Source organism: Chelon labrosus (genome assembly GCF_963514085.1).
Source record: "Chelon labrosus genome assembly, chromosome: 24".
NCBI classification, from domain to species: Eukaryota; Metazoa; Chordata; class Actinopteri; order Mugiliformes; family Mugilidae; genus Chelon; species Chelon labrosus.
The window spans coordinates 970,978-988,423 of NC_140357.1; the positions used below are offsets into that span (position 1 = coordinate 970,978).

The window sequence follows — 17,446 nt, forward strand, 5'->3', positions numbered from 1 at the left end:
GTTGTGAAAGGATTTCTAAATGGACGATGCAAACCTGTTGCAGTCTTTGCACGGGCACTAAAATACACATCTGGTTTTATTTCCCGCGGCATGAAAACACATGAACAGATTTTTTTCTCGTTTCCAGCGCGAGCGTTATAATGAAATTAAACAAATGAACGGGCTCATATGGCGACCCTGGCATGTGGAGATTTTGCGCTCAAAGCCGAAGCACTCGGCATTCTGCCAGGCCACCGTCTGTCCACATAACTGCTGTGCCATTTCACTCTCTGTCATTTGTGCCACTCGCGCCGCTCTCGCTGTCATCTGATGCTGCCACTTTTTAACATTAAACAGTGTACAATAACACGCTGTGGCATTTTGATAAGGCTGATGGTATTTTCGGGACCTGGTAAAAAAAATACATTTTAAATTTCAACTCAGATGTTCCTTGCAGATTAAGTCAGATCAGCAGCTGCAATGGAACTGAGAGTCGGTGCTCATATATGCCTCTGAAAAATATTTCCTTTGTGAGGTGGAAATGTATTGTGTCTCAAAAATGCCAACATGCTGTCATCTTGTTAAATCTGAGCACTAGTCTGTCCAAATACTTAAAGTTATACTATTGGCCTGCTTTTAGACATGTTTTGCTAGATAAAGGATGCATTTTCAGTCACTGCTTTGCTTACAAAAACTAAAAATCAATTAGTGAGGTTGCTCATTATACATCCTGACTCAGTTCTGTTTGAACCTTGTGGTTGTGTTCCACTCAGTGCTTTATCATGACTGACCTATATTAAGCTCCCAGCACGTCACGGCAGCATTAATACAAATAGGGTAGGGATTAATGGTTTACCCCCAGAGCAGGGAGAGCTGCTGACAGCGAAGGGCTTTCTATGGGCTCAGTGTGAGATCACAGTATCCCCGACAGCATGGCACATACCTTATCTGGAAAAAACAACAAGGAAGAAAAAGTCTCTATTACCCCAAATCTATATCACGTACATTATGTTTTTAATCAGTTCACTTCAGACATACATTTTATTGGCTGAAATGATACATATTCTCATTTTAATTCAAAACTGTATGCCAAAAAAATACACATGCAAATCTTATATTGTTCTATTTTATATTCTCTCTCTCTCTCTGTTTAACTATCTAGTGGTTTTCAAGTTGTTGTTTTTTTTATTTTGTTTTATGTGCAACTGTGACCAAGGAATTTACGGATTAATAAAGTCTGTCTAAGTCTATAACAAAGTTTTAATAAAAAGATGTACTTTTTGCTCATAAACTAAATCCTGTGGGATGGAGTGTACAGTATTGTACTTGAAATTTCTTGTTTTGAAGAAAAATGTATTTTATTTTTTGAATTAACCCAATCACAAACAGCAGGGAAAACTGCAGTCAAACATAAGAGAAACCCGAAATCAATCGATATGCAGATGATACCATTCTTTACGCCTTTAAAGGGGAATTACCGTTTTTTACAACCTGGACCTTATTTCTGGCATAAAATACAGTCATTTCCTCACCCATATAACCTTGGTGTCGTTCGAAAGATATTTAGATCCAGTGGAGCGCCGCGTATATCCATATAGTGGGAGTGACTGGGGCACCGAAATGCATTATCTGCCGCGAAACTCGTTAATTTCACCAATATAATGCTATTCCCCGTTGAGTCCGGAGTTAGCTGTTATCATCATCCGGGGTCTGTAGATTGACCTACTGCTTGTTTACCTGTAATTTGCTACTGCTAGTCTTTTGCAACATGGCTGAATATTTTTCCGATTCTAAGGTTGTAGACGATGACTTTGTTTACGATGGAATTCCTTACCGTTTTGATGAGGAGCTCATTGAAAGGAGGATGTGGAGGCAGAGAGAGGAACAGCTGGCTAAAGAACAACAAATGGCTGCACGTCTGCGAATAGACAACAGGTAACTCCGGACTCAATGGGAAATAGTACAAGCGTATCGTAACAAAATATTGGTGAAATGAACGAGTTTCACGGCAGATAATCAGTTACTTAGAGGCTGCGTTTCGGTGCCCCAGTCACTCCCACTATATGGATATACGCGGCATTCTGCTGGATGTAAATATCTTCCGAATGACTCCAAATGACACCAAAGTTATATTGGTGAGTAAACAATCGTATTTTATGCCAGAAATAAGGTCCAGGTTGTAAAAAACGGTAATTCCCCTTTAAGAGTTCAAATGGTCTTACTTTGCACGTTTGCAAGCCAGAGTACTGAAAGAGAACCCACAGACACAGGGAGAACATGCAAACTCCACACAGAAAGGCCACAGTTGGCCTGAATTTGAACCCGAAACCTTCTTTCCGTGAAGGAGCTGTTCATTTTTGGGGGATTTCCATAAAAGAAAGGACTGCTAACCCCCATTGTCAATATTTGTTCTATCCCATCATGAAAGCCATGACTGTAAAGTCTCCATTCTGCTGGCATGCTTTCTTAAAATTTGTATCCGGAATCAATTTGAAATACTAGACAGCATTTTCTTCTTAAAGTTCACTCTGAATTGTGGTTTATTACATTTATTAGTTTTTTTCTTCTCTTTGTCAGCTTTTCTCTGGCTTTCTTTCTCTAATCTCACTAGTGGCTCTTTGATAGAGACAGCAGAGGTAAATGTGCCCACTGGATTTGCAGTCAGCTTAACCTTAAGCAACATTTAACTCATTTCCCTTCTTACATTTAAAATACTGTCATTCTTTTTAAATTGCGAGCTTATCGGTGGAATGAATAGCCACCAGCATCATCCATTCCTCTCTCCAACTCAGCAAGTAAACAAGGACTTCCTGTTGTTTCCACGGCTTCAGATTCATCAATGTTCTTCCAAGTTCTTCCATCCTTTTCAAGCCATACCAGTTTCATAGCAGAGGCTAATTGCTTATTTATCAAGGAGGATTTTCAGATGTTCAAGAGCATCAATACTGCCAAGTATCATCACATTTTTGTGCACTGTATATACCACTGAACCATAATTTGTGATATAAACTGCTGTAATCTTTTATATATAACTTCCTATCTGTATGCACAAAGTATCAAAGAAACTATGATTATCACTAACTTAATGCTGTTTCTACATGATTTGAAAACATGGCCGCGTAGGTTTTTGAATGGTTATTTTTAGTTTGAAGTGGAGAACATTCCACTGTAATTTGTGCTTGTTCTATGTAGAAATGAGGATGAAATGGACTGGGGTACAGGGTATTTGAGAACCACTATGAGATCACCAGTCTAGAGATGGGATTTATGGCTCTTTGAAGGGAGTCAGATCTTGTGGGTCCATTCCTTTCAAAGAGCCACCAATACATATTCTCTTGGTGGGATATTTGAGTCTATCTACGTCTATGAAATTTGATAAAGAAGTTTGCGAACAGCTCGCAACTGCGACTTGGTTCCCATCGTTAATTTTAAAGAGCCGGTCACTTGATTCAGTTCGTTTACGAACATCACAACTCTTGACGAGTCACAATGTGACTGCCCAGCATGACTTGACCCCACATTTTTTTGAATGTGGGTTATAAACACTGTGGCCAAAAATTGACATATTAGTTTGACTTAACCACATGTCGCCCATGCCTTAATTTACTTGACCTATCCAGAGCCACGTTGTAGGTATAAACTGAAAAATGTAGCTAATCCATCCCATCACTATTAGATATTGATTTAATAAGCTATTATATATATTTGATTTTAAGGTATTTTATTTTGTGATTCTAACCACCTGCCATCTGTCCATGTTTTTGTTTATAGTGGTTAAAGCATGAAATGGTTCCACTGTAGAGGTCTAAAATCTGTACATCTAGGTAAGAATTAATATGCAAGGCAAGGCGACAGACAATATATTAAGCTTTTGGGCAATCAACAGATCTACAAGTGTGTATGTTATTTGGCATTACAGCTTGTGGATGGCTTAAATGTCTGGCAGTCAGCTATAGGTCCTGAAATATTAAAATCATGCTACTTGCACGGTTTAACTGCAGAGAAGAAATTTATAGCCAAAAGCAAAGACATACTGTTTTTCATGCTTAGCGAACATCACACTGGAATTAGCTGCTTTATTCTTTCCTTCTGAAAGGCTGGCGAGATTAATAATACATCCTACGTTTGGAGAGATTTTGGCAAATCTCTTTCATCTAGAGTATACTATTACTAATACTGTTCCTATTCAGTTCTATTTGCACAGATATATTCACCAAATATGTATGGTTCTGTTACCTTTTCATGATGTATCTCTAGGTACCAGGCAGTTACGTATGCAGTCTATTTTGGGGGATATTTGAAATGAAGCTTTGACTAATCTTCACACATCCCGGGGAGCGCCTGGTAGGCATGTTTCTCTCTTTAGCTCCTTTGTGGTGAAGGGTGAAAGAGAAATGAGAGAGACTGAAAGGGGGGAGAAGGGTAAAGGTGGAGTGGAGAGGGGAGAGCAGCGCCAGGGCCTGTGGTCATCCTACGGGGTGTATGAGACTGCCAGAGGCCTTGTAATCCTCCCCCACCCCTGCCCTATATCCCCTCTCTATCATCCTCTCCACCTCAGCATGACAAACCGGATCTGCTCTCTATCAAGGCGCCACAGGCTACCTCTCCTCTTTTTTTTATCCTTTCTTACCCAGCGGTCCTCATCCCATTTGTCATTTACACTGCCGCGGTCGTGGTCAGCTTGCAGGGACAGGCTGTCGCTGCCAGTCTTGGCCGCCGACTTTCCAGACCTGGCAAGGATGCGCCGGCAGTTCCCCCAGTGGCAACATTTAGAAAGCCACTTAATGGGTTTAGGCGCATTTGCTAATTTGTCAACAAGTTTTGGATGTGGCGCTCGCTGCCAGGCTGGTTGGGCTGGCACTCGACTTGAAGGGATGTCTACTGTGAAACCAGTCCTGGAGCCATGGGTGAAATTCAAAGCTAAGTCGACTATTTGTGAGGCTTGGGGTATCTGAAAGAGAAGGAAGGCTATAGGATGAGAAGAAGGACAGAATATATTTGCATATTTATTGTGATGAACAAATGTAATGGAACATTTTGTGCCTTTGAAGAACCTATAATTTGCAAGCATGTTTACATTGTCTCTGCACTTTAATACAACCTTTGTGTAAGCAACAAGCCTCCAAAACAGTTCTGACTTATCAGAGAATGGACATGGGCCTTCTGAGGGTGTCCTGTGGAATGCGTTGTGCAGGACTTGGGGTCCTATGGGTTGTGGGGAGGGGCCTCTGTGGCTCAGGCTTGTTCCAGTGCATCCCACAGATACTTGATCCGTTTGGGATCTAGGGAAGCCAGGTTGGAGTTATTCCTAAACTACTCCTGCATGCCATGCTATGAATCTCGATGGATCTCCAACATTTGAGTCCATAAGTGTGGAGTGGACATTACGAACCGTTATCAGCCAATGTTGCCAGTTTAGGGACTAAGCTCCGATGTCCAGAAGTTGGCTCAAATTTTGGGTTCCACTGATGTAATCTGTGTAAAATGTGTGCAAGCATGCCAAAGTCCAATGGGCACACAAGCAAAGCATCTGACTATATTTTCACATTGGTTGTGACAACTGTCTGAGCAACTTGTTCCTCTGAACCGTTAAATTGTTCCTCTGACTGTTAAGTAGTTTTTTTTCCTCTTTTTTTTCTGCCATGTCTCTGTGCTATGTTTAAAACTCCAAAGAGTATTTGCTAAACCTCAGCTGAAGGTTTGAAACCCCAGTATTGAAATTTTGGGTGCACTAATGCTCTCTCCTTAAGTAAAGGCGACTGTCTTTTTGTTTTTTCCTCATGAGCTGTTTAATTTAATGGATTTTATGACTCATTGATTGATTTGCATGGATTTACAAGGGTTAAGAGTGAATTTAATAATCCATTCTTCTGTTTCATAGGCTAAATTGCATAAATTGTGAATTTACGGCTTGTTCGGATGAATAGACAAGAAAGTTGGTCTCTCAGAACTCCGACCACTCTGTTGGATTTTCCAAAAGACCAAGTTTTTAAAAAATGCCTCACACATTGTATTTTTTTCGTTTTATCCAACTCATCTGGCCATTTCTGTATTTATTTAGGCTAATTTCAGCTGGGGTTTAATCCACATTACAGACCTCTAACTTAAAGAAATGGGAACTACTGTTTTTTACAACCTGGACCTTATTTCTGTCATAAAATACAATCGTTTACTCACCCATATAACTTCTGTGTCATTTGTAGTCAATCGGGAGATATTTAGATCCACGTATATCCATATAGTGGGAGTGACTGGGGCACCGAAATGCAGCCTCTAAATTACGCATTATCTGCCGCGAAACTCGTTCATTTCACCAATATTTTGCTATCATATGCTAGTGCTATTATCCTTTGAGTCTGGAGTTACCTGTCATCATCATCCGGATGATGTCTTCTGACCTGGATGATGTCATCTCTGAGCAACTATTTCATTGGTAAAATGAGCGAGTTTCGCAGCAGATAATGCGCTATTTAGAGGCTGCGTTTCGGTGCCCCAGTCACTCCCACTATATAGATATACAGTTGAAACCAGATGTTTACATACACTGTGTTAAGACACATAAACCTTTTTTCTTCACTGTCTGAAGTTAAATCAGACTATATACTAAGGAAATACTAAGGAAATGTATGTAAACTTCTGACTTTGAAGAAAGTAATAAAAAATTCTCTAAGAAATTCTCTCTCTCATTATTGTGGCATTTAGCAAATAGAAATAATTTTAGTACTCCTAACTGACCTAAAACAGGTTTCATGCGGATCTAAATATCGTCCGAATTACAAGAAATGACACTAAAGTTATATGGGTGAGTAAACGATCAGAAATAAGGTCCAGGTTGTAAAAAAACAGTAGTTCCCCTTTAAAGAACACGTGTTAAGGAGATTTTAGACCTTGAGAAAACAGAAAAAAAAATGGACTGATATATATGTCGAACCCTGACCCAACCCTAAATCAAGGCCAAACACTCTTCAGAAGTAAAATGCCTTTTTTTTTTTCTTTCTCTGGTGTATTTTCATCCATTCAGGGTTTTTAAGCACGGGAGACCAGGCAGCCAAAGGCAACTACGGCCTGCTGGATCAAATTCAGGCTCTCAGGTGGATCAAAGAAAACATCCAGGCCTTCAAAGGAGACCCAAAGAGAGTGACCATTTTTGGTTCTGGCGCCGGAGCATCGTGCGTCAGCCTGCTCACCCTCTCGCATTACTCAGAAGGTATGTGTTCTCTGTGCGTGCACAGCCACAGCAAAATGCGCTTGCACGCAAAGCTCTTTTAATCATTTTGTCATTCCTGCCATATATGTCCATCTGCGATCACACTTTGATGTAGCGTGGACTTCACATCACAGTCCAGCGGAAAGGGAAGCTTGAGTCTGACCTGACTCACATATTTAGTCATTTGTGTTCAACTTGCAAAGAAGAAATTCACAGCCGAAAGGCGAATCTCTTGCAGATGTATTAGAGAAACTGTGATAAAACATATATTTTGCAAGATATTTCTGATGGGTGGACTACAGATTGCTATTGGTTTGAATTGAAAAGTGTTAAACTTAATATTAATTAAGTTTTCAATGATAAATCATTCTTATGGGTATTTTGACACTTTGAACAACTAGTCTCACCTATAAGCAAAGGCTCTTTTCATGTGTCATTACTTAGGGCTCTTGCGACTAGAGCAGGGGGTTAAACTCATTTTAGGTCACGGGTGCCACATCCATCCATTTGATCTCGAGTGGCCCGTAACATATTAACACAATGACCTATAAGTAACAACAGCTCCATATTTTTCCCATTGTTTTAGTGCAAAGAGGTACATTACGAAAATGTTTACATGTAATGAACTATGCTTTTACAAAAAAAATTATGCGCAACTAAAAAATTTTAAAGAAAAGTAAGTGCAATGTCAGCACACTGATGCCATCTTCTAGCGCAACTGCTTATGATAACGCAACTGGCCTGTGGTTGCTCTGGTACTACATGCTGCTGCTGTATATCCTTATATTTTCATATAGTAGTATATATTTAATATCGTTTAATAACCTATAATTATAATAAAATATCTTGGTATTATATATCTACTATAGTGTCATATATATATACTAATATACTGACTTTAAACTGATTATTGTACACAATATTATACATATCACCACATATCTTCATATATATATATATACTTGTATACCTTTTTATGTATACTTTTCATATATCTTTTATACAAACTTTGCATATTTTTATATATACTCTTGTATATTTTATATACCTTAAAAATTGTGACCCTTAGTGGACATATTAGGATTAGGTGCCAATTTTATTGATAAACTGCAGTTAATGGCCTCATTGGACTCTCTGGCGGGCCGTTTTTGTGCCATGGGCCTTATGTTTGACACCCCCGCACTAGAGTGAATACCTGGATTCACATATCACAGCACTGCTCAGCCCAGTAGTTGTATGCAACAAATGTGAACTTATACTTATTTTAATCGTTTTTGTGGGAAAAAAGAAAAGCAATCATTTTTACCTCATAATACAAAGTTGTAACTATTTGATTTGGCCAAAATCACAAACGCAGACGAGACGAGAAGCCAAAAAAAGATAACACCACCTCAGAAGCAACATGAACTAAAGTACCTTAACGAAAAAAGAATGCATTTCGATCTTTAATTCTAATCAGTGCTTTATGCACTTCTTCTTGCAGTTTTGAATAGGATAGGCTTTAAATTATACAGAGAGATCTGCGGGTCACTGAATGACATGCGCTAAATTATTTATGCAGCATTAGTTATTCAGATAGCGTGCTTTGTTGCATTTCATCAGCTTACTTGGCATCATATTTGGTTGTGGCCAGCTGCATTGGAGAGGAAGGAATGATTTAGAACAGATTCTACATTATTATATTGTATTTCCATCTTTATTTGCACGCATTATAAATGGACATTTAAAGAGATAAGCTTAAGCTTAAGATTAAGTTGTGTTGTGTGTCTGTCAGACCCCCTTAGCGTTCAGAAATGATTTGTTTTTATGCAACTTAAGTGGTGAAGGTAATTGTGTGACCCATCCCCCAAAAGAAGCCTATGATTGATCTCAAGTACTCAGTTCCCAGACAACTTCCCTCCGTTTTTGGGTCAAATGCAGGCTTTTCACAGTTCACCATTTTCACAAAATTTGCATTTTTGTGTAGCAGGCACAAATCCATTTGCTTGTCTTTACAGGCAGTCAGAAAGAAAGTTTGCATTAGCCTTTATTTGCTCTTCTCTTGTAGTTTTGAAGTCATTGGTTCTTTTTACACATGCAGTAAAAGGTCACCAATAGAGGCTGCATTGACACTCTAGGAATATTGTACTGTAAAGCTGCCATAGGAACAGCAGCAGTACTGTACAAGCTCATAAAACCATTTAGCCATTTTTTACCTTCACCTAATGTTAACCTGAGTTGAGATACTTCATATCTGACTTGCAGCGGCAGCAGTAAAGGCTTATACGCTGCTAACCAGGCCTTCTGGGAAACGTCTGCTCTGTGCTCGAAACATACTTTTCAACTCGTCCCGGTTGAGTCACCGAAATTTGCACGAGTATAAATAGAACCCTCTGAAAAATACACACAACTCCAAGAGTTCCTTGGGTTTCGTGGCCTACTTCCTGATTGGCAGTCAATGAGGCTGTTCTAACCATATTCCGGGATGCGGAAACAGCCTAAGGTGCCGTTGATACAAACAACAAATATAGTGTATGTTGTGCTTTGTCATTCATTCATTAGGGACACAAAGACATAAAGTCAGTATTCAGGATAATCCTTTTATTTGCCTTGCAGTGGGTTTATGCGGAATGGAGAGGGAGTGCTTCCTGGAATTCTCATTCTTTTAACTGAGATTCTCTCAATGATATTTGTAGAGTGAATTATTTATCAGTGGGAATGCGCTGGTCTGATGTATTGTATCTGAACCGGCCTTAATCACACCACGAAGATGTTTTTGTTATATGGCGAACGTGCCCACATTAATACTGTTTTATGTACAGCAGCATTTATTTGCTGCAATTCGCTTAAAGCTGCTACTGATACCAATTTCACTTCCTGTATGTGATACAGAATAGATGCATCTTAAAGCAAATGCATACACCGATCACCCACAACATTTAAAACCACTGACAGGAGAAGTAAATAACATTGACCATCTTGTGACAATGCAAATTGCTGCTGGGAAACTTTTGGACCTGGCATTTGTGTGGATTTTACTTAGACATGTACCACCCACCTAGACCAGACCAGGCACCCCCAACCCATAGCAATGACACTCCTTGATGGCAGCAGCCTTCCCCAGCAGGATGCAGGGCTTAGGGGATGAACAGCTCAAGGTGTTGACCTGAGCTCCAAATTCCCTAGATCCCAAACTGATCAAGTATCCGTGGGATGCACTGGAACAAACCTGATCCACAGAGTCCCCTTCCCTTAACCCATAGAACCCAAAGGCCCCGACTAACAACATTCTGTTGCCAGACACCACATTACACCCTCAGAAGGCCCACGTTCATTCTCTGATGATTCAGAACCGTTTTGGAGGCACAAGGGAGACCTACACAATGTTAGGAAGGTGGTCGTTATGTTATGCCAGATTGGTGTATGCTGCAATCAGCTTTGGCAGTGAACCCCTTTTAAGTAGCTGATGGTGCCAGCGTTGAAGGAGCAGAAGCAAACTGCTTCAGCGTTTAAAAAATGTTTTCTTATCGCTTATATGTTCATTTCATCAAATACATCTATACAAATACATCTATTCTAGATTGTTTGTCACGCGGCATCCTAAATTATTTTCATTTTGAACTCTTGTCATCGCATTTAACAGACAGTTACATTTTTCAAACAGCTGCTTAGTCATAACACAAGAGCCTCAGTCAGTCACCAGGGGGAAAATGACAGTGCCAACATTATTTTCCAGGCTTGATTGCTAATTAAGGAGTTGGCTTTAGCACATTAAATATCTTAACTTGTAATTAAAATAAAACTCGTCGTATAGTTTGCGTACACTTTCGGTGTGTGTTCACTAATACCAGCTCCCATTTCAGATCTGTTCCAGAAAGCCATCATCCAGAGTGGCACTGCACTGTCCAGCTGGGCGGTCAACTACCAGCCTGCCAAGTACACGCGAGCCCTTGCCGAGAAGGTGGGATGCAACATGTTGGACACCATCGACCTGGTGGAGTGTCTGCAGAAGAAGAACTACAAGGAGCTGATTGAGCAGTACATCACGCCCGCAAAGTACCACATCGCCTTCGGGCCTGTGATCGATGGTGACGTGATCCCGGACGACCCCCAGATTCTCATGGAGCAAGGAGAGTTCCTGAACTACGACATCATGCTGGGGGTCAATCAGGGTGAGGGATTTAAGTTCGTGGACGGCATTGTGGACAGCGAGGACGGCGTGTCCGCCAATGATTTTGACTTTGCCGTGTCAGACTTCGTGGACCACCTCTATGGCTACCCGGAGGGCAAGGACACGCTGCGCGAGACCATCAAATTCATGTACACCGACTGGGCCGACAAGGAGAACCCGGAGACCCGGCGCAAGACGCTGGTGGCTCTGTTCACCGACCACCAGTGGGTGGCGCCAGCTGTGGCCACAGCTGACCTCCACGCTCAGTATGGCTCACCCACCTATTTCTACGCGTTCTATCACCACTGTCAGAGCGACATGAAGCCTAGCTGGGCTGACTCGGCCCATGGCGACGAAGTACCGTATGTTTTTGGAATCCCTATGATTGGTCCCACAGATCTCTTCAATTGCAATTTCTCCAAGAATGACGTGATGCTGAGCGCTGTAGTCATGACCTACTGGACTAACTTCGCTAAAACAGGGTAAGTGCTCTTTTCCTTGGTACTTAACTTTGTATTTAAGCCTTTAACCTTTATGGCATTACTCATATAAGGATGCATTAGTTGGGTACATGAGGTAACTTCTTCTTTTTGCTTATAAAAATCACACACTTTCCTCTGAGAGTCATCAAAAATATACAGAGAAAGAATCTGTTGAAAGTAAACTTTCATTAGCTGCATAAAAATCAAATCAAATTTCAGACTTTGACTCGTTGAGGTTTTGTGTCTTTGGTATTTGAGACAGTTGGTTCAAGGGCCATTTTATTCATCCATAAAATCACAGAAATTGCAACACTCCTCCTAAAACTGAGGAAATAAATAACCATAAAATGAAACCATCACAGAAAACAAAAGACAAAGGGCGAAACCATATTTCACAAGCATAAGTATCAACAATAAAGATAGCGGAGGAACAACATTAAGAACTGGAAATAATTGAAATACTATAGGTTCATAAACCTGTTGTATAGTACATATCTGGACATATTTAAACCAACTTCCAATATTTGCATAATAGAAGTGGACAGAAACATGAGAACTTGGATGAATTAGGTTTTGTTTTCCCCGTTGTTCTTGACATTCAGTTGACATTTGGAGGAAAAATCAAGAGATTCTCATTCATAATCCAGATGGTATCATTAGCATCGAGGCATGGTCGAGGAAGGAAATGTTCAGTCCTACGCGTATCATAATTCTATCTTGTATCCGTACATAATCATTGATCAATAATCATTTAAAGTTAAATCTGAAGTCATGATGAAATGTGGTTTCAGACAGCTGTTTCAGTAGTAATGGGAAATCAGGCTCTTTTCAAAGAATCGGCTCTTTTGGCTCGGCTCTTCTAAGGGAGCCGAAATGGTTCTTAAAGGGGAACTACTGTTTTTTACAATCTGGACCTTATTTCTAGCATAAAATACAATCGTTTACTCACCTATATATAACTTTTGTGTCGTTTGCACTCCTTCAGGAGATAATTAGATTAGTGTATATCAATTTAGCGGGAGTGACTTGGGCATCGAGACGCAGCCGCGAAACTCGTTCATTTCGCCAATATTTTGTTATGTTACGCTAGTGGTATTCCCCGTCGAGTAGCAAATTACAGGTAAACGAGCCAACCATCGTGGGTGCGCGTGCCGCTCAGAGATGACATCGTCCAGGTCAGAAGACATCATCCAGGGTCTGTAGGTCAATCTACAGACTCCGGATGATGATAACAGGTAACTCCAGACTCAACGGGGAATAGCAATAGCGTGTCGTAACAAAATATTGGCGAAATGAACGAGTTTCGCAGGAGATAATGTGATACTTAGAGGCTGCGTCTCAATGCCCCAGTCACTCCCGCTGAATGGACACACGCTGATCTAATTATCTCCTGAAGGAGTGCAAATAACACAAAAGTCAGCTCGTTCGCGAATGACACATCACTATGCTACTGACTCCACACTAGCAACACTGTGCTTGTAGTTTGGACTGCAAGGTCAATTTAGAACTAGCAAGCAGCCAAACGTGCAAGTCTTTGGCACGTAGGAAGAAATCAGACCCAAATTAAACCCACATTGTCGAGAACATACATAGTTCACACATGTCAGATCCGGATTCTTTTTTCTACATTTATGGTACATTGTCACACATTATTCCCAGAATAAATTATAAAGATGCTTTCAGTGGTAATGTCAGCGGCACAGTTTGTCAAGCCTGTAAAGAAAAGAAAAAAAAAAAAAAAGACAATGAAACTGCCTTGGGGTATTTGTTTTAGCTCGTTATTGCCATTCACTTTACCTTTAATATACAAGTAAGCGTCTGATACAGAAAGATATATTCGGGGTGGTGTATCAACAGAAGTGTTTGCTGTGATTAGATTTTTTATGATTAGCTTGTGAGGCAAAGGGATCAAATGGAGGTTAATAAAACAAGTCAAATCCTCCCGCGGGCCTGCAGCAAGGTTGGATTAGATGAAAGGATTTGCCTGCTGTTTATGTTTGGATCACGTTTTTGGTTCATACACCTTGAGATTAGGTATCAGGGTGTTTGCAGCCCAGTCATACCGAAATTTCACTTAAAGGTGAATAAATAAAGTCTTGATCGGCTTCATAGGCTGTGACATTCACTCCCCCGCTTTCTATTTGGCTCCCATCCAGTCGGTGCCTGATCAGTGTGAGATTGGTTGCCTTTAAGGCATTTTAGGAAGAGCCTTTTTTATTTCTCTCGCTGCATTTTTCAGTGTGCTTACAATAAAGCACTGACGGAGAGCGGATTTATCGCCGGGAAAGTCTCTCCATGAATCATGACGGATTGATGTTTTGAGACTTTTCCCGCCCAAAAGCATCGGACGGTTAAGATGTACGAACATCATTTGCAGTCATTTCTCTAAAATAGGGGGCTCCTTCTCATCCCATTTCCCTGATATTGCCGTTATCATTTATACATACAGATACAGAACCTTGCATTCCGAAGGTATTGTCAAAATCTATAGTTTTTTTTTGTTTTCTTAAACACCTTTTGGCCAGCTTTTCATGCAGAGAACCAACATAGCCTCCACTCCTTCTCACTCTTGCTGTCCTGTTGGCTGATCTGAATGAGCATTTGTGAATGCCAGATTGTTTCTGGCATCATTTCTGTCTTGTTGCTGGCGACAACCTTGTCCCGACCTTGTTTCAGAGCACACATTTCTTTTATTTCCTCTCGTTCAATTCGTCGATTTACTCCTCTCCTTACAGGCCCAACAGCTTCTGTGATTACTCTTCAGCACCGACCATCATCTCTCTTTGTTTGTGGCGCAAGCGTTTCTCAAAGGCAGTTTATTCCTTCTTCTCAGTCATTCTCATCTCCCGCTTTCATTGCACATCCTGAGCTGTCCTGCAACCTAATGTATAGTTCCAAAAGCTGTTGGCTTCCAAAAAAAAACAACAACTTACCACTAGTAAAAAGACAAAAAGGGGTGAGACATAAAATAAATAAAATCCATTAGTATTAGCAATAAAAATAATAATAATACAATATTTGCATATGTACAAATGTACAAGAAATAGAAATAGAACAAGGATAACTGATAAGGTGTGTAATATGGATGGAAAAACACCGACTAAGAATCCTCATTGAGCTCAAGACGCTCATGATTCAGTTTCCTCTTTTCAGTGTCCCAAATGAGCATGGGTATTGATGTGATCTACTTAAGGAATAACTGAGTTACTTTGACATTTGTTTCTGCTAATAATAATTTGGTAATTTTAGGAAGCGCTTCATTTTACACCGGCTTAGGATTCGTGTTCATCAAATTGCGGCCATCAATTTAATTTATAGTTACCATAAAATGTTGACAGACTTACATTTAGGACTTAACAAAGTAGGAGACGGGCCCTGCCCCATGATTGGTTACTTGCAGCTTATTCACCTTCCGGTGCAGCTTTCTGTGTGGCTGCTGATGAGCTGCGATGAGCCACTATGCGAGAGCCTATTCAGAAAAAAATTAGTCTCAAGTGAGAATAGTTGAGGCCAGGATGAGAAGTTACTAGACCTTATATCCCAGAAGTAAAGTCACTCCTTTACTGATGATTAAACCTGCCACATGCCACCCTTTTCTTACCATTCTCTCTGTATACTAAAAATAGGAGTATTCTTTATGTGTCATTCGCGAACGAGCCGCATCTTTTGTGAACGAGAAGAGCCGACTCTCGTCGGAGATCATCATCCTGCTCAGCTCTGCTGAGAATCCATGTAGGCAGGGTTAGGGTTAATCACTAAAGTAGGATAAAATAGAAGCCTCCCAGTGAAACTAAATGAAGAGCCATTTGGGAGCCGTAAGAGTCAACTCTTCAAAGGGAGCCGAGCCAAAAGAGCAGACACGCCTTCTTTAAACTAACTTCACAATTAGTTCAGTTTTGATGAATGGTTTGTGATGAATGGTTTTTCATCACTTATCAATAATAAATGTGTGTATTAATATTAATTTTCTCTCTTATTGTAAATTTAATACATTTAAATTCTTTGAATTATTGATCAGACAAAATGTTTGTGACGGTCCTTCAGTATAGTTCTCTTGTCTGTTGACTGAACTACTGCTTAAAAATGAAAAGAAGTTGTGATATAAAGCGTGTGAACAAAAAAAAGATGGAAAAAGTGCATCGCTTTGTTCATAGACATTCAAAGCAGTTATTACACAGCGCAGGCGACATTAACACAGAATACACTGCAGCTCTTCCAAGTACATAAAAGCATCTGTTGATTCGCTCTGGTGACACACTGCGACTGGGAATTTTCAGTAGTTTCCTTCACCTGCCAGACTGAGAGGGGTGCAGATTTAGCAATTCAACCTGTGGCAAGAATGACTGTTATTATCAACAGACTGCATGCTTGATGGGAACATATGCAAGCAAAACGTGCATTTTGCAGTTCACTGAGCGTTGATGGCCTCAAGCATTGTCTTCTTTTTCTTTTTTCTTTTCCCTCAGCCGATTCTATGGCAGAGGAGTGGCATATTGTTCCAGCATATGTTGGTTGGCTGGGATGCCTTTCCTTAAATGAGACTCTACCACATGTTAGCAATGCCTTATGTTCCATAAGGTTCCATATGTGGCCACCAGTTGGAGGGCAGACTTAGCAGTGTCACTGTGTCCAAATGTTTTAATGTGAGGACCAGTTAGCCCCTGGCACAGGTGGAGCCTACCCTTTACAACTACTCTTTCTGAATCCGTATTACCTAAATACACTATTAGAGTATGATGGATTAATTAAAGTATTTAATCTGTGAATGTAGTCATGAAAATCAGAGATCAGGGGTCACATATTTATTTATGGTTGGTTTGTGCTATGTATGAGATCAAATACAACAACGAGGCGTAGCATTATAGCCACCATCTTAATACTGTGTAGGTCTCCCTTGTGCGTCCAAAACAGTTATGACTCATCAGAACTGGACATGGGTCTTCTGAGAGTGTCCTGTGGTGTTTAGCGACAAAATGTTGTAAGCTTCATGAGGTAGTGACTTGGAATGGTTTTCAATTAACAGGTGTGTCTTGTCAAGAGTGAATTTGTGGCACTCCTTGCCTTCTCTATGTGTTTGACACCATCAATTGTGTTGTGCAGAGGTAAGGTTGGTACAACGTCCTCTACAGTGCGTAGTCCTATTCAACTGCTGTTCGACAAGAATTACTTAGCTAAGAGAAATGAGTCCATCGATACTTTAAGACATGAAGGTCAGTCAATCAATCCTCAAGTGACGTCACAAAAACCATTGCATGCTATGATGAAACTGGCTCTCATTAGGGCCGCCCATGGAAAGTACGACCAAGACTTACCTCTGTTCAAGTTCATTAGATTTACCCGACTCAGAAACCACAAACATCACCTCAGATTAGAGCCCTCATAAATGCTTCACAGACATCTAGTTGCAGAAACATCTTAACATGTTCAAGGTGCACTGCACAAATCAGTCCTTTGTGGGCCAATTGCTGTAAAGAGGTCTCTACAGAGAAAAGACAACAAAAGGAAGAGAATGGTTTCGGCCGCAAAACACACTGTTGGTTATGTAGTCAAAATTCAAGGCAAACTTAAAGGGGAATTACCGTTTTTTACAACCTGAACCTTATTTCTGCCATAAAATACGATCGTTTA

General features: G+C 40.4%; 1 protein-coding gene across 2 annotated transcripts in view; it reads left to right on the forward strand.

The window, feature by feature from the left end:
• The window catches only part of nlgn4xa (neuroligin 4 X-linked a), an 83,211-nt gene that overhangs the window by 60,386 nt on the left and 5,379 nt on the right, over positions 1-17,446 (forward strand). The window contains exons 4-5 of one of the 2 annotated variants that reach the window (XM_084574006.1): positions 7,001-7,186; positions 11,029-11,818. In XM_084574006.1, the coding sequence (XP_084430132.1) occupies positions 7,001-7,186; positions 11,029-11,818 (976 nt within the window). Of the gene's footprint in view, positions 1-7,000; positions 7,187-11,016; positions 11,819-17,446 lie in introns of both variants that reach the window. The other variant, XM_084574005.1, reaches the window with a different exon arrangement.